General features: G+C 40.1%; 1 protein-coding gene across 3 annotated transcripts in view; it reads right to left on the bottom strand.

Moving 5' to 3' along the window:
* Positions 1-23,137, bottom strand: part of ptbp2a (polypyrimidine tract binding protein 2a) — a 61,177-nt gene that overhangs the window by 13,650 nt on the left and 24,390 nt on the right. For 2 of the 3 annotated variants that reach the window (XM_060922030.1, XM_060922032.1), the window contains 6 exons: positions 4,197-4,266; positions 2,143-2,327; positions 1,906-2,043; positions 1,673-1,789; positions 1,316-1,426; positions 999-1,209 (listed from right to left, as the gene is read on the bottom strand). In XM_060922030.1, coding sequence (XP_060778013.1) covers positions 999-1,209; positions 1,316-1,426; positions 1,673-1,789; positions 1,906-2,043; positions 2,143-2,327; positions 4,197-4,266 — 832 coding nt within the window. The remainder of the gene's footprint in view (positions 1-998; positions 1,210-1,315; positions 1,427-1,672; positions 1,790-1,905; positions 2,044-2,142; positions 2,328-4,196; positions 4,267-23,137) is intronic. The other variant, XM_060922031.1, reaches the window with a different exon arrangement.

The following is a 23,137-nucleotide window of genomic DNA, read 5'->3' as shown; positions in this document are numbered from 1 at the left end:
TTTGCCAAAACACTGGACACGTCCTATGTTTTGGTTGCAGGAATCCTGATTAACTAGGCTAAAATTGAGAGCTAAAGTAATGCAAGACAGACTGCTTTGTTATGTTGTGCTACAAGCAATTCTATGGTGCTTGAGGCTTGATTTGCTAGAGGACTGGATCTACCTGATCCAGGCTTTTCTGGTGATATTGCTTCAGGGTTGTGACTGGATAACGGCTCTGTGCCATCTCTACTGCCAGGTATGCTGTTTATTGTCCTTACTTCATCACAATGAAACACTGAACAAGGAAGAAGCCCAGCATACAAGGTGAAGGAGAGGGTCTCCATGTTACATGCAAAAGGCCAGCACAGCAGCACGTCTTTGTTCCAATCAAATAAGAGGAGACAACCCTTGGTCATTTCAAGACTAGAATCAGGTGTACCTCCCGTTAGGTTGGAATACAAACCTGCAGCCCTTTGCAAATAACATGGAGAACCCCTGTGATAAACAAACGATTTATGTAAACGTTCTTCTTGCCGCCATCAATCCTGAAATGCCGCACCAGGTGACAATCAAATGCATAGTTTGGATTCAAGTCAACTTCCACAAAATAAACCAACGGCAATTGAAACAGTGCAAACAAAACTACGCACAACCTTTATAATGGTGTGACCACTGACTGCGTGTTAAAAATAAATAAATAATACACACAAAACAGGAGGTTATTTCTAAATTTTACTCACTGCTCAGCAAGAATGTTAACCTCTCTTTAGAATGCAACTACTGTAAGTAATTCTATTCCTATTCTTTTATTTCTATTACTATTGCAACATTGGGGGAAAAATACATCATGTTCAATAAACAGGTGGCACCTAAATATGAAAAAACTCTTGACAGTAAAGCTGAAGGATTTATTCTTGAGAATCGACAAACCTCCAAACCCAGGATTACCGCTGGCGTCTAGCCCACCAAGACTCAGGAAGAGAAGGGGAAAAAAAAGAAAAAAAAGAGGGAGATACCTGGGATCTTACCAAGCAGAGAGTTCGAGTCCTTGCCAAAGGCCGCTGCCACAGAGGGGTCCACAGCAGGCTGCCCATCACCCGCAGGCAGCTCTGGTCTAGTGTAGTCCCTGCTCTTATCATTATTGTACTTCACATTCAGGTTGACAAGCTTGGAGTAGTCTATACGGAGTGTACAGCAAGCATTGTATATGTTCTGACCATCGAGTGCCTAAGAGAGAGTACAAAAATTGCTTACATTTTTAAATACCTTGTACAGCACTGTACAAACCTGAGAACCGAGAGCACATTTTGCCATAAACAGATCCAACACCCACCACTTTGGCTTGTTGAGCACTCGCTGCATCATTGTATTGTAGCAAGGCCTGAAACTGATTGTTCTTTGTGAATGTGATGATTTTCATAACTGTGCCAAACTTTGAGAAGATCTATTGACAGAGAAAGGAGAGAATTGAGAAGATCTATCAACAAAAAAGGGAGAAAGACATACAAAAAAACAATTATACAAAGACAACATGAGAATGTAAACCACTTTATAAACAAAGACAGCAGTCATTTGCAAAAATGAAAATAATGTGGGTCTGTTTCTCAAAAATTTACAATTTTATTATTTTCAGCAAATAATATATATTTTTTAAAAACCCTGATGAGGCAGCCATTTGTAGAATGCCAACCTGCTGCAACACATCGAGAGTGACAGGGTAGAACATGTTGTCTATGATGATCCTCAAGACTGGACTGCTGGGTGTTGAGAGGGTTCCGTCACCGGATCCTGATGTGGGTGTTCCAGACTAAGCAGCAAAAACAGCAGACATCATCCAAATTTCAGCATGAAGGACTGAGTGAGATCAGCACTGCTCATCTTATATTCCATAACAGCAGTGACGCATCAGAGAAGCTTGGTTACCTGGTTTGTCTCGGTCTTGAGCTCTTTGTGATTTGAATACTGAATGAAGACGGGAACATTTCGAACATGCGGCGTAACAGCTGAATAGTAGTTTACCATGGTAATAGCTGCTTCTTCCGTGCTAAGCTCCAGGAATGCCTACACAAAGCAAATGTTAACAGTAACATCTTTGTTGATCAGACTCATTAGTAAACAAACAATAAAAGCAGGGCTCAAAAAAAAAAAAAAAACCCTCACCTGGTTTTTGCCTTTCAAGGTAAGGATATTAGTGACCTTTCCAAAGGGCAATCCTAAGGCAATGATCTCCGTCTCTGAGACTTCACTGGGTAGTTTCCTGATATGAAGAACGCGTGATGGAGGAGCCTCTCCCACCCTTTCTTCAACTCTCAATTTTTTGCTGTCACTTCCATTGGATGTGCCATCTAATAAGGCAAAGAAGCAAAACGCACATGCAAAATTATAACACAAATCATTACATGTCAATACTGGCGCACTCTTGATTGGATGGAGCTGCCCAAAGCCTGAAACCCTTTAGCAATCTGAACCAACAACTTCTCCCAACTCAAAGACAAATATAATAGCTTGGGAAGTAAATTTAATTTAAACTTCTGAGATGGCTAAAATAGGTCACGAGAAATCTAGATTTTAATATTTGGAATCTCACCGTCCACCATGTTTATTTTGCATACATGCGCCTGCTCAAAAGAGTCAGCAGAAGCAACCATAACACTGAATTGTGACATACACTCAACCTTCTGCTCAAGCTACACAACAAATATAATGCATCCATCCATAACCATTTATCCTGTGCAGGGTCCAGGCAAACTGGAGCCTATCCCAGCTGACTATGGGCGAGAGGCGTGGTGCACCCTGGACAAGTCGCCAGGTCATCACAGGGCTGACACAGAGACAAACAACCATTCACACTCACATTCACACCTACGGTCAATTTAGAGTCACCAGTTAACCTAACCTGCATGTCTTTGGACTGTGGGGGAAACCGGAGCACCCGGAGGAAACCCACGCGGACACAGGGAGAACATGCAAACTCCACACAGAAAGGCCCTCATCGGCCGCTGGGCTCGAACCCAGAACCTTCTTGCTATGAGGCGGCAGTGCTAACCACTACACCACCATACCACCCCAATAAACATAGCGAAGTTCTGCAATGTCTTCCAGTGAAAGTGAGATTTCTTTAAGTTTTTCTTCAGCTTGCTCGGATAATTTTGAATGCGAATCCCCTTCAGATGGCACAGAGTTTGCAAACGGTGGTTTTAATGCTGTAATCCCATTCAACAGAAGTCTAGAACCTTATGCAATTGAGGGGGATAGCAGAGTGTACAAGAACACCATTGCTTCAGAACAAGAAGAAGAGTTTTTGGTTGTTATAGTGAACACTCCCCTGACCATCTTTAATGTAAAAACAAGTGTTTTAAAATTAAAGATGAAATCATAATTTTCAGGTAGTTTATCATCAACATGTGATTTTGAAATCTCACCTTCTGGCATTCTCTGGCAGTAACACCAGACTTCAGTTTTCCAGATCAATAGTACGGTTTCAGAAACAAGTATTCTTCACAATCCTTTGACATGGTGTGCTGCTGTAAAGCAGGAGCTCTTGAAAATGTACCATACAAACCCCAAAGTGCCCATCTGGATCAAAAAAAATTTTTCTTCACTGAAATCTAACAAAATTTACCCACTTCATGCGATCAGTCTCGTTTAGAGATGAGGTGAGGTATGGACTGGACTGAAATCCCTGCCTCTAAATCAGCTGTGTTGCTACAGTCTTGCACAATGACTCTGAGGCATCTTTTACATTACAAAAGGTTTTTTTTTTTTTAAATTATGATTTTCAGGCACGCACAGATTTAAAAATTGCAACTCTGACACACTAGCATTACACATGACTTGCATTTTGGTTAAGTGTATGTCGTCACTTCTTGCCTCGACCCGTGACAGAGTTCAACAAAATGCAACGACTGAAATGGTGGTCTCGAAAACTCACCTTAGAAAAGGCATTTGTGATACAAATTGAGGAAAGGGGGGAAAAAATTACACAGGTTTTATTGAAAGACTAAACATGACTGCAAATTTCGGGGAGAGGGGAAAAAAAAAAAAAAAAAGTTGGCATTTTGGTAAAATCTCAAAGTAGCACTTTAAGACAAGACACAATTACCCTGAAGACCAGATCTATGAACACCACACTTTTACTTTCCAGCATTTATCATTTGTTTCTGTCCACTGAACAAAGAATGATTAGAAATCAAAGAAAGTAGTGCCTTACTCACCACTGATACTGCTCATCCCCGAGTTGGGACTGTTGTACATGCTGCTGGACAACAACTCATCTGACCCCCTCTAAAATGGGGGGGAAAAAAAAAAAAAAGTCAGGACACACAAAACGTCAGCTCTTATTTTTCCTAAGGTGTCTTTTTAAATCTTGCAGGTTCTGAGAGGTCAAGACACTTCTCATTCCAACTCAAATATACCCTGTCCACACTAGGGATTTTATACCGATACGAAACTACTTTCGTACCGCAACACCTGTCCACACTAGCAACTATACCGGTTCTGTAGCGGTACGAAACCCACAAATGTATGGGTTTCGTACCGGTACAGTATCGGTACTGTAGTGCGGACAGATGAAGCGGCTCTGTATCGATACAAATATAAATGCGCGTGCGCAAAAAGTCACACACCTCAATCGATCTCTTTGCTGAATAAAATAGTGAAGAACGGAGATTCGTTTGTTTCTTTCTCAACTGCCTCGCGCGTTTTATACGATTCGACTGAATAAATGACCACCAGAAATACAGACTGTACACTGACAACAAAAAGCACACACACGTTGTTTCATCCGTACGGAAGCCGAGAGAGGCCCTTCATATAATCCTTTTTTTTTTTTAATTCACCTTGTTATCCCGAGATAACGACATAATTAATTCAGGATCTCGAGAAAACAGCTGAGAAATGGTTCATTCAGGTGCGCCAAGAGACTTGTGATATGCTGACTTTGGGGCTGTTTCTCATTCTGTATAGATGCAACTTTGGTCATTAGAATGTCTGGAATAATTGATCACCTAATAAGGCAATATTTTGGTCAGGGGTTGACACAGGGAGAGATTGCATTAAGTCTTTTAACAAGGGATAATTTCAAAATTAGTCCGCGGTGCCTCCGCAGAAGACTGGCCCGGCTTCGTCTCTACCGACGGAGATACAGTGATCCAGCTGAGATCATGGAATAATTGTTTTGTTTTCTCGAGATCATGGAATAATTGTTTTCTCGAGATCTTGAAATAACGGATGCCATATATTCTCGGAAGGAAGTTACTCGGTAACCACAGAAACATTTCGCGCACATGCATTTCAACTACCATGAAAGAAAACCGCAAACATTTCTTGCTAGTGTGGACAGATGCACTAAACTGTACCGGTATACTTTGTATCAATACAGTTATACCACTATCGTACCGGTATAAGTGTGAACACAGCATTAGACCCCTCAGTGCCCCAAAATGTTTATAACAATGGCCAGTAAGTAGCTCAGTACAACTTAAAGTTGTACTGGGACAGACACCAGGCAAAGCGGCTCACTATAATTCCAAACCCAATTATTCTGGGTAGGCATATGACCAGTATAGGAGTTGCTGGGTTTTCTTCCCATTTGTACTGCCCAAACTACTGATTTTAAATAAAATAAAAAAAAGGGGGAAATAACGGTTAACGATAATGGTTTATTCAACTTAAAATGTGCCTTAGATGAAGACAATTAAATTTCCTTCATAAGTAGCTCTTAATCGAATAATGTACAAAGTTAGATAGGAAAAATATCTGATAAATTCAAAACCACAAATGCTACTACAATCAATGTTTTTCCCATAACTACTTCCACACACAAAACAGGTTAATATCATTCTCCAGGGAGGAAAATTCTGTTGGTGGAACACAAACCAAGTTAAGAGATCTGCTAGCAGAAGGCATTTCTGAGAATATCACAATTTTCCTAACCATCTTAGACATAAACAGGCCCCATTCAATTACTGACAGTCTAATATTATGAAAGCCGGAGATGGAAACTTGAAGTAGGCCTAAATCAAATATCCAGGGGACAGTTCTAAATCTTCTCCATTTCCTCAAATGACAAATAGCCACAGAATATCAAATAATACATTTTAATGGCTGTGGCATTTTCTTTTCCACTAAAAAAAAAAAAAAAAGCTCAAGTTACACATGATTTATTTGTCTGTTTTTTAATAACATTACACGTCCTTAAACAAAGTGAAATGCAATTTCATATACTTGGATGTTCTAGACAAGAGCAAACCATTAGGATATGACAGGCTAGTACTTAAAGAGCTGGATCGGATATTAGCTTCAGTTTCTCCTTAAAAGGTAAATTCTGTCATTATCAGGCAACACTGCATTTCATTAACCACTTGACAGAGGAGTGTGCCAACTGTCTTACAGATGGCGTTCTCAGCTTCCGAACTTAAATTGTCACGAGATTTTTTTTTTTTAAGATGCCACTGGGAAATTGTGTTGCATTAAGTATTGAAAGTTTCATGTTTTTCCAGTTCTATAATGTGGAAAACAACTCAATCCATGGCTTCAAGTTATTTGTGTGGTCAATTTACAGTCGTGAAAAAATAAGTACATCCCATGGAAACTGTAAACTTCTCAACGTATTTAAACAAACGTTTCACCATTTTGATACAGTGACTACAGATAAAAGGTGATATACTTGAACAAAGCAACAAGGAAAACTTGCCCCATCAATCATTTGTTCAACAAAAATAACAGATGCTCTTCTGTGGAGAAAGTATGTACACCCTTGGCTTCATCCCCTTTAACAGAAATAACTTCTTGTAGGCTTTTTGCATAAATTGTCCACCACTCTCTGATGACATCAACTTGCTTAAATTTTTAACTACTCTTCCATGCAAAACTCCTTCAGTTACATGAGGGTTTTCTTGCATGTACTGCTATTTTCAAATCTCCCCAAAACATTTCAGTGGGCAGCGCTCGAAACTAACGGTGTCCCGACGTCCCGGGGACCATAAAAAATGTCATCGGGACACAAAATTATCATATCTGGGACAATCCTGGGACAATGGAAAAAATAGATCTAGAAAAAAAGTTCTACATTAATATTATTTACAAAGCCGTAACACATACGTAGACATTCACCTAATTTGTCAATTTTAATTTTAAAACGTTAACAGCGAAAAATACATAGTAGCTACACTTTTGATGCACCTGTATCCGTAGGCTACAGAGCAGCGCATTCTGTTCTAGAATCTTCGGCCGGAGTCCGCATTATATGGACTTGGAATGGAATTGCTACCGCACACGCTGCGCCGACTCTTGCCAGAACAAAAATGCTGAAGTGGTTGAAGCGGACCGACCGCGGGGAAGAAACTGAAAGCCCAGACATAACGTCTCCGGGACCTTCAGGATCCAAAGTGTCCTCGCCTGGTCTGCAGGCAACGCTAGCAACTGAATGAACTTAATGAACACTGTTAGACACGTTATAAAATACAACAGGAATGATGTGGATGATATTGACGGAAGATACCGTTCAACAGAATAAGTGAGTTTTCTTGGTGTCTTTCTAGTTCAGAAAGTTTAGTCAGTCAGCAGCACAACTAGGCTCGGACCTGCCACTATGTTGATGTTGCTAACATTTGCACCCACGTTTCGGCAGCGAAAGTTCATAAAAATGGATAACGGAAAGTTCATAAAAATGGATAACGGAAAGTTCATAAAAATGGATAACGGTAATGGATAACGGAAAGTTCATAAAAATGGATAACGGTAATGGTGAAAATTATAAGTTGGCCTTATAAGTGCCAACAGATATTCAAGGTATAAGTAGATGAAATGAACATAAAAGGGGTCTTATTTTCAACTAAAGTGTACTGCAGATGTAGGGAGTTGAAACATTTTCTGAATGAGCTAGTTGGCCCCTTTAAATAAACGGGTATCTATTCATACAGTGAGATCGCCAAAGTTTAATAAACTGAAAATGCAATAACTGTAATTTTGAAGTAGATGATGTATAGGACATGTGTCGCTTGTGTCTTGTGACTTATTGTAAAAATGATATAAAGGGTTCAAAATCGCATAGTTACAAATATAATAGTAACTTCATATGATAATATTAACCACTGGTTATTTCAGAGAGGGAAAAAATGGGGACACTATTGCTTCCATTCGGGACAATACAACACAGAATTCGGGACCACTGGGGGACACAAAGAAAAAAAGTTAATTTCGAGCCCTGTCAGTGGGGTTCAAATCTGGGCTTTGACGAGGCCCTTCCATAACCCTCCATTTCTTCTTTTTGAGCCATTCCCTGGTGGATTTGCTAGTGCGCTTAGGACTATTATTTTGTTGAAAGGTCCACCTCCGGTTCAACTTCAACCTCTGAACAGATGGCCTCACGCCATCTTCAAGCACTCTGATACGATTCAGAATTCATAGTTGAATCAACAAAACGCAAGCTTCCCGGTCCCTGAGACAGCAAAGCAACCCTAATCCATAACATTTCCACCACCATGCTTTACAGCTGGTATGAGGTGGTTCTTCTGAAAAGCTGTCTTTGGTCTGCATCACACATGTACTCTTACTGCGGCCAAGCAACTCTACCTCCGATTTGTCTGTCCAGAGCACGTTATTCCAAAAGGCCTTGTCTTTGCCTACATGGTCATTAGCAAACTGTCGTCTTGCTTTAATATTCTTTTTGGACAGCTAAGGCTTTTTCCTGGCACATCTCCCATTCAGGTCAAATTTGTCCAGTCTCTTTCTGATTGTAGATGTATGCACTTTCACACCAGCAGTTGCAAGAGTTACCTACAGATCCAGTGATGAAATTTTGGGGTCCTTGGAGACTTCTTTTAAACATCAACCAATCTGCTCTTTGGCTGAATTTGCTGGAGCAGTCAGTCCTGGACGAACTGACAGCTGTTTGAAATCTATGCCACTTGCAGATGATTTTCCTTACAGTGGAACGATTTCTAATAATATAGAGATTAGAGCTGGGCGATATGGCCTAAAAAAAACATCTTCGATTTTTTCACAAAAATTCCGATTTTAATTGATTTTTTCCCCCTACTAAAAATCAAACTACAGATGACAAAGAAATGGTTCAAAACAAGTCTTACCTTTATTTTGTTTTCACTTAAATTTCCCCTTTGGGGTTAAAGTGCAACCAGAAACCAAAAAGAAGCCAAAAAACAAGCTTGTAGATGAAATGGCAGACCATGCCATTGTAAACAGTGAGAACATACAGTAACTTTTAGAAAGCTTTCTCCAACATAGCTTAGTTTCAAACTGGCACTGACACAATGCACCCTCAAAAGAAAAAAAAAAAAAAAAAAAAAAAGCGTGTGCATGCTATTTACCAGCTGGGAGGTCCATATCGTGAACTACCAAGGCCCTCTGGGCCAAGGTCAGTATTCAAGGCTGAGGTCACGGTATTCACCATATGGACCGAACTTAAGCTGGTAAATAATATTTATTTTTTTCTTTACCAAATTCGAACAGAAAACGAGAGCGCCCGAAAGGGAAAACCGAGCCGAGCTGCCATTTTGAATCCTCATTCACGGCTGTAATGCAAATGGCTTCCTCCTCGGTGTACAAGTGCACTTCCATGGCAGGAAAGAAACTACATTTTGCCGCCTATGTAGTCCCCTATTTATACAAATAGGAGTCATTCAGGATTCACCCACGTTTTGGCTCGGTGTTAGCAAATTACAGGTTTTAGCTTTCTCCTGAAATGTTTCATTTTATTTCTTCTTCCTCAGGGTAGTAAAACTTGCTTTCGCTGTGAACACTGTCATCACTAGTCATGCTGTAAAATTAAATGCTATTCTCCTGAGAAATGCTGGCAAAATTTTATAAGATTTTTGATACTTATTTTTATTTATTTGTCGCCAGAGGTCCGTAACTGGGGTCCGTACCGCAGGATACGGACCCGCTCACCAGCCAATCAGACCACAGGATTTGGACCGCGAAAAAAATAAGTAATAAATAAAATTGTCTCCTTTTCGATAAAACTGACAAAATAGGGAAAAAAAATCCCAACTTTTCCACCGTATATATGGGCACCATGTCTTTTGCAATAAACATCGTGATAGTATCTGTGTTTGCCTTCCACCGCGCCCCATTCTTATCATAAGGTACACAGTTGGAAAATGCGTCCGGGACGGTTGCTTGCTTTACTGTGGATGGTGCGCTCGTGCTGCGGCTGTGTTCATTCCACTGGGAGCAGCACTTCTCCCGCTCCGTTGCATGCTTCTGTTTAAGGTGCTGGAATAAATTCGTCGTGCTGCTTCCTTTGGAAGCAACCATTTTCAAACACACCTTACAATGAGGACTTGTTTGGTCTGCGTCCAACGCTGCAAAACCGAACCAATTCCAGATCACGGAGGAAGTTACTCCTTTCTTGGGCACAAGTTGCGGCTTTCCCCCCCCAATCGCTGCCATGCTGTTTGTGTGTCTCTATGGCAAGCGCGCGGGAGGGGGGGCTATAGTGTCAGTGCCTGATCCATTCTGCACATGCGCAGAGGGGAGCGTCGGTAGCAGAGGTTAAAACTGAGAGAAAACAGATTTTCATAAAAACACATCGTCCTTAACTGTAAATTTGAATTAATCGATAAAATAGATTTATCGCCCAGCTCTAATAGAGATCTTTTTAAATTCCCTGCCAGACTTGTAGGCATCCACAACCTTCTTTGAGGTCCTTGGAGAGTTCTTTAGATCTCAGTATGATGGACACCACACACTTCAATGGCAAAGAGAACACCAGGCCCTAGACGTCAGGTTTAAGTAAGACACGTTCCACCTGCAGGAGGTTCTAATCAGTGGCACCCATGGAACACCAGATTCTAATTTTATGGACTTGAAAGTGTGATAAATGTAAGGATGTACTTCATTTTTGACCGAATTTTTTTCTTTAAATTATAAATATGAAATTCTGTAGTCATTTTCATGTGCCGTTTGTTGCAGTACATTACCTTTATCTGTAGGCATTTTATCAAAGAGAGTGAAATGTTTGCTTGTTTAAATATGTTGAGAAAAAGTCTATAATTTTCATGGGATGTACTTATTTTTTTTCCACGACTGTATATAGTACCTTTCTAACAAACCTAAACCGATGTAGTTTAAGGCAACCCTGTCAGCAATTAAACTTCTCAGGGCCCAGTGTACTTAAAACAGAAAGGGAAGTGTTTGTTTCAGTAACACACATACACTCACCGGCCACTTTAATAGCAACACCTGTACCCCACACTTCATTCATGCAATTATCGAGTCAAAAATCATGCAGATATATCAAGCACTTCAGTGCTTGAACACTTCGCTTATGTTCACATCCCTCTCTCGCAAAACAGTCTTGTTTACACAGAAAGGTGCGAAAAACAAACCATCCAGAGCATGGCAGTGAGGACACACCTTGTTCACAGGAGAGGTCAGAGGAGAATGCCCAGACTATTTCAAGCTGACAGGAACGCTACAATAACTCAACCACTCGACAACTACAGTGTGCAAAGGATTGCAGAATGTGCAACATGTCAAACCTTGAGGCAGATGAGCTACAACAGCAGAAGACCATAGTTCCACTCCTGTCAGCCAAAGACAGGAATCTGATGCGACAGTGAGCATATTACGGGCTCACTGAAACAGGACAGCTGAAGACGGACAGCAGCACGGGATGTTTTTACAATCCAGTTTTGATGTGTTTCAATGATGGTCATCCAGAAGCAGTTGTGTATTCCAAATCGTACCCCAAATTATTTGCCTATTTATTTTAGTTATTTACTAAATAAAAGTTCTTTTTCTGAAGTTTTAAAATACTGAGGAAAGCTGTAACAGGCTGAGCATTTTCTGTAATCAGGTTTTTATACCATTTTTGTATCAAACAAATGTGATGCAACAATCAATATCAGTATTAAAGTCAAATGTTTGGAGACTCTGAACACCTTCATAGAGAAAAACAACATCTTCATATCCAAAATGCACCACAGAGTGCCGCAGGTGGTCATTCCTGCCCGTGGCCATCAAACTTTTCAACCTCTCCCTCAGGGGCTCACATATTCAATAGGCAATGGACTATTCAATACTGCACCTGTGTAATAATTCCATTGTACTACATCCATCCACATTGAACCTAGGTTAAATAATTACGTAACCATTCAATACTTCAACTCAATGTGCAATACTACTGCAATAACTAGTATGTCCCACAGCCATTATTTACTACTTATGTGCAATAATTGGAACAATAACTGTGCAATAACTTTATTCCATCTGCATGGCTTTTTTCCCCCTTTAACATGGTTATGTGCAATATACAGTTTACATTTTACACACATTTGTACATATTTCATACATTTGTACATATCTGTTTGATTTTGCAATTTCTTTTCTCTACTTGAGCGTGAATAGCAGCAGAGGTACTCAATTTCCCCTCAGGATTAAAGTATTTCTGATTCCTAAGACTCAGCTCTAACAGGCCTCTACATATCACTGACTGGTAAACCAAGCATCGCTGTGCATAGAAGATCAACCCAATTCACGTTTTGATCAATATTGACCAATACAAGTTGTATACTCCTGTAGCAATACAATTATTTTAGCTTATAATTTAACAGAGCACCAAACCGAGATCCCAGGGGTCTCCGGGACTTGTGTCTAAAACCTGCAAATTAATAGCATCATGCAGCATTTAAACTGACATGCGCTTACTTGTATAAACAAAATGCACTGACGTACTAAAGGAAGCATCAAGATGTATATAAAATGAAATGTTTTCATCCCAACACCTCAAATAAAGTTGAGATGGTGATTAAGAGGCTATAAATGTAGCAAATTACGATTATAAATTTCGTAGTCAAGCTTATTACTACATAATGAAACAATTTGTATCCTGATTACATTTCCCAAAAGAAGGTATTCAAATTTTATAAGCTTTCATTTCTAAATTTCAATACAATTTGCACAGAAATAACCAACAGATGCAGCCTGATCATGCAGCATATAGGGTTAGCACAAAGCCACGTTAACAGCAAATTAGGCTGCATGTTGCCGAACTGCACACTTTGAAGACTCGCATTTAAGGCCCTGTCCACACGGCAACAGATTCAGGTGAATCTGATAAAATTGTTTATCGTTTCGGCCTGGCGTCCACACGGCACCGGCGTTTTGGGTGCCCCAAAACGAAATCTTTTGAGAACGGGTCCCAGAGTGGAAAAATCTGACAACGGCCCCGTTGCGAAGTCGTCTGGATGAGTAGAACGGATTTGTTTACGATGACATCACAACTTCACGCCGGGTAGAAGTGTAACGAACTCAATGCGAGTTGTCAACAAATCCTATAACTAGTCCAAACACTGCGGAAGCAGTAACCAAAACCGCACACCGCCCGTGCGCTTTCCAAAAACAAAACCAATCCCGCCAGCAAAAATGGGGAAAAAAAAAAAGGAGCGATCTCACCTCTTCAGATGTTGGTTTAAGTCCGACAATACATTCCTCAAAAAGGGCGTAGAACACCACAGTAATCCATCAACGTGTAGCATTCAATTTATTCCGGACCATTAAAGAATTCTGGAGGACATCAGAATGTTGGCGTACCAGCTTCCATCTACCCCCATTCATTCCTCTTTCCGCATCTTTTGTTTTACGCTACTGATTAATAATCAAAACTTTATGTGGCTGATGCTACAGAAGAAGGGGTTTACGCGCATGCGTCTACTACTTCTATTGTTCTGGTGTCTCCGATGGGACCATCTTACAGCGCACCTAGAGGTGTGGCATGTGTATTGCATCGTTTTCAGCAAGCGTTCCGTTGCCATATGGACCTGAAATGTAACTGATCCGTTGCCCATGTGGATGCGATATTTAAAAAAAAAAAAAATCTAGTTGCCGTTGTCGTGTGGATGTAGCCTAAAACTACTATAGCGTCAGGTTACGGGACAGCAGCAAGCGAAGACAGGCCCAAGAGCATGCGCGAGGTCAAAGGCAAGTCACTTGCTCATGATGATGTCGTTCAGAAGGGAAAAAAAAGTTTGGGCTGACCAAGCACAGTTAAAGCCCAAATTTAAAATATGCCAATATTTAGTGCCGACAGTCTGGAAACACTTAATTTGTCTCACAAGAAAAACAAATACCACCCAGTTGAATACAGCCTGAGGTGAACCAATCACTAATATGAGCAGATTGTTTGTCCAGGCCATTAGTTTTTCTCTTTTGTTCAACAGCAAGAGGGAGGGGGAACCCACCCACCAACATTACCTCCTATTAACTTTCATTTGATATGAGAGTTTAAACACAATGCACATCATGGTAACACCACAATGTTGCTACTTCTGAATGTTACCACCTGCAAATTCCATGCATCTGCAGAGGCACAGTCTGGTAACAGGTAGAATGATTTTTACTGGGCAGAATCACTCATCTGAAACAGGTATGAGAAAATAAATGGCAAAATCAAGCAACACAACTCCCCTGACAGAACAGCACGCATTTCATGTCATGGTTAAAGTATAGAGGGGAAAAAAAGATGCTAGCCTGCCTTCAATGTGATCTTATACATGTGTTTTATATATGAAGGCAACTCTGACCATGTTGGGGATTCCACAAGATGTTTATAATAAAATAAATAAAATAACTGGCAAATCACTGTGGCACAAGAGAAAAACACTTCAGGAAATGCTGATTTATCCAGTTGGCATTATTTACTACAAAAATAGATGCTTTAGTAAATGCTCTAAAACTATTGTTTGTACCATGTATTGTGTTACTAATATGCATGCCTGTATTATGAAACCCTACAACATGATCCATAGACAAAATATAAAAACATTTATAATATTTCTGGACATATTGCCCAGGTCTAGTCTCATTTGCCTTCAGGAATTAGTGCCATTACTCCTATCTAACTACATATTATCAAACAGCAAGATGGCAGTTAATTAAAAAAAAAAGTAGGTATTTAGCAGTGAGTCAATACTATACCTGCAATGAGCTCACCCTTCCTAGAAGCCTGTGTAAGTACAGAGGTCTCAAAAGTAGCCGGTCGTCGGCGGCAAATCGCCGTCTGTAGTAGGATTTGCCGCCCTCTATTTTTCACCGAGTAACAAGAAATATTTTTTGTTTACATATCTGAGCAGCGTGCGATGTGAAACTTTTATTCGCCTAAATAATGGCCAAATACTAACACGTCCGTAGGAAATAGGTGCAGCCATTGTGCTGCTGTGTGCTGTAACTAAGATGTAATCTGATTGGCTGACAAGGCGTTAATATTCCGTGTACTGTGATTGAGCCGCGCTACCACGTGGCTAGAAATGGCGACTAAGAAGTGGAGCGGCACCTTAGATGCCTGGTTTTCAAAAAGGCCTCAAACCACGGTTAAGTCTATAATTTTAGCCATCACTATGATTACCGAGTGAAATACATCTGTGTATGGGTCCATGTATAAATGCTGGTCACCTAAATATTAAACTATAAATATCGATCACTATCCCATTATTGTGGCGGCACGGTGGTGTAGTGGTTAGCGCTGTCGCCTCACAGCAAGAAGGTCCTGGGTTCGAGCCCCGGGGCCGGCGAGGGCCTTTCTGTGCGGAGTTTGCATGTTCTCCCTGTGTCTGCGTGGGTTTCCTCCGGGTGCTCCGGTTTCCCCCACAGTCCAAAGACATGCAGGTTAGGTTAACTGGTGACTCTAAATTGACCGTAGGTGTGAATGTGAGTGTGAATGGTTGTCTGTGTCTATGTGTCAGCCCTGTGATGACCTGGCGACTTGTCCAGGGTGTACCCCGCCTTTTGCCCGTAGTCAGCTGGGATAGGCTCCAGCTTGCCTGCGACCCTGTAGAAGGATAAAGCGGCTAGAGATAATGAGATGAGATGAGATCCCATTATTGTATACGGCCTGTTTTGGGTCAAACCCGCCCACTTGGCATGCTTGGCACATTGACATTGTTTACGTTTTGACTTGCGAGGGAATGCATTGCATTCCTTGTATGGGAGACACAGAGACTTGACATCTGTCATGCAGTTAATGTTAATGGTAATCGTTAAAATTATAAAAACATGAGTTTATATGTATTTGTTTTTGTACAGTTGCTGTTGCAAGAACGGTCACTCATTGTCAGACAAATATAGATTCACTTAACGTAGTGAAATACCAAATGAAAATACTATGATAAAAATATGACTTAATTTTTTTCAAACAATCTGAAAAATCTTTTAACCTCTGAACCTCCTTAATATAAAGGGGATATCACATGCTTTATATACAGTGGGGAACATAAGTATTGAACCCATCAACATTTTTCTCAGTAGATATATTTCTGATGGGGCTACTGACATGAAATTTTTCACCAGATGTTGGTAACAACCCAAGTAATTCACACATACAAAGAAATCAAAACATGTCCATAAATTAAGTGGAATGACACAGGGAATAAGTATCGAATACGCTTACTGAAATTTATTTAACACTTAGTAGATTATTGGTAATGATAGCTTCAAGACGCCTCCTGTATGGAGAAACTAGTTGCATGCATTGCTCAGGTGTGATTTTGGCCCATTCTACCACACAAACCATCTTCAAATCTTGAAGGTTCCAGGGGCCTCTTCTATGAACTCTGATCTTCAGTTCTTTCCATAGATTTTCAATTGGATTCAAGTCGGGTGATTGACTGGACCGTTCTAGCAGCTTTATTTTCTTTCTCTGAAACCAACTGAGAGTTTCCTTGGGATCGTCTTGCTGAAATGTCCACCCTTATTTCATCTTCAGCATCCTGGTAGATGGCAGCAGATTCTTATCAAGAATGTCTCCGTACATTTCTCCATTCATCCTTCCTTCCTTCCTTCAATTATATCAAGTCTGCCAGTACCATATGCTGAAAACAGCCTCACACCATGATGCTCCCACCTCCAAACTTCACTGTTGGCATGGTGTTTTTGGGGTGATGTGCAGTGCCATTTCTCCTCCAAACATGGTGTATGCTATGACATCCAAAGAGTTCAATTTTGGTCTCATATGACCAGACTATATTCTCCCAGTATTTCATAGGCTTGTCCAAATGTTGTGCAGCAAATCTTAAACAAGCTTCAACATGCTTTTTCTTCAGCAATGGAGTCCTGCGCGGTGAGCGTGCAGAGAGGCCATGGCGGTTGAGTGTGCATTACTTATTGTGTTCTTTGAAACAACTGTACCTACTAATTCCAGGTCTTTCTGAAGCTTTCTGTGAGTGGTCCCTGGCTCTTGGACAACGTTTCTGATTATTCTTTTGACTCCTCGGTCAGAAATTTTGCGAGCAGCACCTGGTCATGGCCGGTTTATGGTGAAATGATGTTCTTTCCATTTCCGAATAATGGCCCCAAAGGTGCTCACTGGAACATTCAGAAGTTTAGGCTACGTTTACATTAGACCGTATCTGTCTCGTTTTCTTCGCGGATGCACTGTCCGTTTACATTAAACCACCTGGAAACGCCGGGAAACGGGAATCCGCCAGCGTCCACGTATTCAATCCAGATCGTGTCAGCTCCGGTGCTGTGTAAACATTCAGAATACGCGGATACGCTGTGCTGAGCTCTAGCTGGCATCTCATTGGACAACGTCACTGTGACATCCACCTTCCTGATTCGCTGGCGTTGGTCATGTGACGCGACTGCTGAAAAACGGCGCGGACTTCCGCCTTGTATCACCTTTCATTAAAAAAAAAAAAAGTATGAAAATACTGCAAATACTGATGCAAATACTGCCCATTGTGTAGTTATGATTGTCTTTAGGCTTGCCATCCTTCCACTTGCAAGTGGTAAGTGATATGCGCTGAGATCACACACACAGCGGCTCAGTCCCGAATCACAGCTTGTTCACTTCACTCGCGTGCTCTGTGAGCTGCGCAAGGCCGGATGTGCGCACCCTCCAGAGGGCACTCGCTGTTCAGGGCGGAGTGATTTGGAGTGCAGGATGCCTGCGGAGCCGAGCGTATCCGTGTATTGGCATTGCTGTGTGCACGCAAATCGTGTATTGGTGTTGCTGTGTGCACACTAATCGTTTTAAAAACGTTAATCTGATGATCCGCTGATACGGTCTAATGTAAACATGGGCTTAAAAATATGCATGTAACCAATGCCATCAATATATTGCGCAACAATAAGGTTGTGAAGGTCTTGAGAGCTCTTTGCTTTTAACCATCATGAGATGCTTCTTGTGTGATACCTTGGTAATGAGAAACCTTTTTATAGGCCATCAATTAGGACTAAACCAGCTGATATTAATTTGCACTGATAGGGGGCAGGATTGCTTTCTAAACACTGAGATTTCAGCTGGTTTCTTGGCTTTCTATGCCTTTTTGCATCTTTTCTTCATGTGTTTAATACTTATTCCCTGTGTCATTCCACTTTAGTACACTTAATTTATGGATATACATGTTTTGATTTCTTTGCATGTGTGAATTACTTGTGTTGTTACCAACATCTGGTGAAAATTTCATGTCAATAGCGCCATCAGAAATATATTTACTGAGAATGTTGACGCGTTCAATACTTAATTCCCCGCTGTATACCTATATCTAATTTGAATTCATCTGAAGTGAATAGACTTGTGCAAAAGGCAACATAGTGGTTCCTTTCAAAGAAAAGAAGGATAAAGAGGAAGATAGAACATGTAAAAAACCTGACATCACAACAGACACTGTTATAAAAGCTTTAGGATTACAGTGGTGCTTGGAAGTTTGTGAACCCTTTAGAATTTTCTATATTTCTGCATAAATATGACCTAAAACATCATCAGATTTTCACACAAGTCCTAAAAGTAGATAAAAGAGAACCCAGTTAAACAAATGAGACAAAAAAATATTCTACTTGGTCATTTATTTATTGAGGAAAATGATCCAATATCTGAGTGGCAAAAGTATGTGAACCTTTGCTTTCAGTATCTGGTGTGACGCCCTTGTGCAGCAATAACTGCAACTAAATGTTTCCAGTAACTGTTGATCAGTCCTGCACATTGGCTTGGAGGAATTTCAGCCCATTCCAAACCATAATACTACCACCACCATGTTCAGCATCTGAAATAAGGCGTTTCCGGTTGTCCCGGACACAGCCATAACACCTCCGGACAACAAGAAATTGTCTGTAGTGTGTCCTGCCGGACAACCAGTGAAAATTACCCCAAATCACCTACTAGCATGGGCAGCGCCATTTTTGTTGTTTCTACGCGTACCTTGAGATGGCATAATTTTCGGTGATTTCCATCAACTGTCGTCTGTGTTCGTATATTCTCTCTCGCGAGATGGCGTGATTTCCGGTAATTCCCGGTGATTTCCGACAAGACTGTGTGAATGGGTGCCAATTTTGAGAGAGAGGAATCCCAGGCCAAGGTGAGTTTTTTTTTTTTGTGTATATTACAAAATGGAATACATTTTATGATTGTGTAATATTTAATTTTTCAATGATTTCAGTGATTATGACTTGCATTCACTTATAATGTACCTCCCTGAAACAGAAAGCATATATAAAAAAAGATTAAATGACAAATATCGACATCAATATTTTTGGACAACCAAACATTTTGGCGGACAACCTAAAATGGTCATGAGGTCATTTCTCACTATTTCGGGCACTGCATGTTTCATAGATGGGATAAGGCTCTTATGCTGGAATGCAGTGTGTACCTTTCTCCAAACAAAACACTTCTCATTTAAACCAAAATTTCTATTTTGGTCTCATCCGGCCACAAAACATTTTTCCAATAGCATTCTGGCTTGTCCACGTGATCTTTAGCAAACTGCAGACAAGCAGCAATGTTCTTTTTGGAGAGCAGAGGCTTTCTCCTTGCAACCCTGCCATGCACACCATTGTTGTTCAGTGTTCTCCTGATGGTGGACTCATGAACATTAGCCAATGTGAGAGAGGCCTTCAGTTGCTTGGAAGTTACCCTGGCGTTTTTTGTGACCTCGCCGAATATTACACGCCTTGCTCTTGGAGTGATCTTTGTTGGTTGGCCACTCCTGGGGAGGGTAACAATGGACTTGAATTTCCTCCATTTGTACACAATCTGTCTGACTGTGGATTGGTGGAGTCCAAACTCTTTAGAGATAGTTTTGTAACCTTTTCCAGCCTGATGAGCATCAACAACGCTTTTTCTGAGGTCCTCAGAAATCTCCTTTGTTCGTGCCATGATACACTTCCACAAACATGTGTTGTGAAGATCAGACTTCGATAGATCCCTGTTCTTTAAATAAAACAGGGTGCCCACTCACACCTGATTGCCATCCCATTGATTGAAAACACCTGACTAATTTCACCTTCAAATTAACTGCTAATCCTAGAGGTTCACATACTTTTGCCACTCACAGATATGTAATATTGGATCATTTTCCTCAATAAATAAATGACCAAGTATAATATTTTTGTCTCATTTGTTTAACTGGGTTCTCTTTATCTACTTTTAAGACTTGCATGAAAATCTAATGTTTTTGGTCATATTTATGCAGAAATGTAGAAAATTCTAAAGGGTTCACAAACTTTCAAGCACCACTGTAGATCAATACTCAGATTGTTCAGAAATTGAATAATGAATCAAAAAGAAAAATGTGACTGTACAAAACATTTTTGATGTTTACAAAATAAAGTTATTGTAACTGTTACTTGATTCTGTAAACATCAAAAATATATTGTCTTGTATTGTCAAATTTCTTTTTGATTCATTACTATATGGCAGTTCTATTAAAATTTTTAGTATTGATTACCATCACTTCAGACTCTATTTTGCTGTTTACAATAAATTGGAAATTCCTCCCCTAACGCCTTGAAACTGTGGCTCAGATAACCGCAGTTTTTCATTTTTCTTGCCTATGGTTCACGGTGAAGGGCTTCAGCCTTTGCAACTGTACCGTCCTATTCTCTGCCTCATACCCTTTTATTCCCCTAAACTTTGAGACCACTGAAGTAGCAAGTCACCATTTTCAATGCCATGGACATTCCAGTGTTTTTCAAATGTAACAATCTGCAACAACGCAGCAACATCCTAGGCCATAGATCAACCTGTAACATGAAATTGAAGATATTGTCAAAGATTATATTTTAAGTTCTTTTGATCGATCCATTCCATTTTCGTAGTTATTCCATTGTAATTGACCTGAAGAAGCTGCAAGGTTTCTTTTTGCATTATAGCTGGGGAACTTCATCAATATTCATGAGGAAAGTGCTACCTGACTGGCCAGTGAATGTCTTCAGTCCCTAATCCTAACACTTTCCTCATAAATATTCATGAGTTTTCACAGCCGCTGTGCAAAACGAAAATTTGCCAACTGGCCTCAGACATCTTGTAGGCAAGAAAACAATATATGTTCAAGGCTGATACTCAACTCCTCATAATCCATCACAATGTCTTCCATCTTTATTACCAAACGTTTTCTTGGAAAGGCTCGGTATTCAGCTAGGCAACTGCGCACGAAAAGAGTGAGCAGAGTAGCGGTCACATGCTCGCAAAACACAGTGGTCCATATGTAAACAAAAACAAATGCACTGGATCCTGGGAAGGGCGAGTTGCCCCCTTTAAGTATTAACTAGGGATGTGTATGAGCCATTCCACCAAATCGGTGCCATTTCCGTCCCTAGAAAATTATATGTATAAATGCACATAAAAATGTACTTTAAAATACATTTCCTTATTACGCAGAATGCCCTGCATATTGATCTGATTTCAAATTTAAGATATATAATTGTAAGGATTAATAAAAACTACCTAAAACACTGAAAAATAGCATGCGTTACCTGTCCCCACACTCTAACTTTATACTTAACTATGAAATATTATGACTAAAATCCTTCAGAAACAGTATTTCTTTTGCAATGTTGTGTGACTCCATATCCTATCCATGGTTAAAATATATTTTTTTCATAAGAAATCCACAATATCTTAGTTAAAATACACATTTTAGTCGTGTCCCTGGGTTTTCACTCAGTCCTGTTACCCAAACATATTACCCCATCTGACAAATTTGGAACATTCCATAAATCACATGCTCAACAGGAAGTTACATCAGTTGTGTCTTCTGAAGGCCATGGGAAGACCAAAAGTTAGTTCTCTCATTTACTTTTCTGTATATTTGATGATTTTTTAACTTTGAATGATAAGGTCAATGTCAACGTACTGTCCTGTTACTTAAATTATTTCTTAGATGATGTTTATTTTAAAAATACAGATTTTTGGTAAAATCACTAGAATGTGCCAAGTGTGGTCATGCTATTAGCGATGACGCCATGTGGCTTAATTCCATGTATTAGCTAATCCTAGGCTAAAAACTCAGTCTTGTTACTTTCAGAGTTTTGGTAGCAGGACTGAAAAAAATGTAGCCATCTTTGACTTCCAAACCTTGTAATGTAGCCTGAGGTTGACCAATACACATTTTGAATAGTTAAATGTGTATTATTATAATCAGTGTTGAAAAGATATAACAAATTAAGTTTAATTTGGGAGTGGTACAACAAGCAAATCGCACCCATTCGGTGGAATGTCCCATATAAATTACTTAATTATTCACTGAAGGCGAAGTGAATATCAGTGAATACTAATCGAGATGAAGTCGAGGTTATTATTCATCGATATTCACTGAGCCTGAGGCAGAAAGTTGTTCTAGTATAAACACACGTTATTTAAAAAATAAAAATAGATAAAAGAAATTACAACTCCACCCTACCTTTGAATAGTTTTAGACCAAACTTCATAGCATCTTTGGTGCTTTTAGGAGCAGCATTTTCTTTCATAATTTGTAATTCTTCCTTACTTATGGTGACGAAGCAACCTGCTGCCATTTTGCTGAGTCGCTCGATGTGATTATCGAGAAATAGTCCGAATCTCTTGACCAATCAGCGCACAATTTCCTATAATCACTTCCATATTTATACTAAAAAGGTTTAAAGTGCATATCCTGGACCAAATTCGTTTTTTTTTTTAATATGAAAGAATGTCCCTTTACACACTCATCCAGAAGGGTAATTTTGCACAAGGCCATCTGTCTACAGCAGAAAATAAAATAAAACGCATCTGGAAAAATCCCAAGGGAGCCTGGAGCCAGATTCGTAACGTCACCTGCGGAAGCGCCAGCAAGCTGCAAGAGCTTGCACGGTTTCAGTGCACAGCCTGTGGAGACCAAGTTTAGCAGCTAGCGATTTTGCACTGAAATATGGAATTGTCACCTGAGCGGAATGTTAC

This window comes from Neoarius graeffei, chromosome 5 (assembly GCF_027579695.1).
Source record: "Neoarius graeffei isolate fNeoGra1 chromosome 5, fNeoGra1.pri, whole genome shotgun sequence".
Classification (NCBI taxonomy): Eukaryota; Metazoa; Chordata; class Actinopteri; order Siluriformes; family Ariidae; genus Neoarius; species Neoarius graeffei.
Note: the sequence above shows the minus strand (reverse complement) of the source record. Positions and strands in the feature narration are given on the sequence as shown.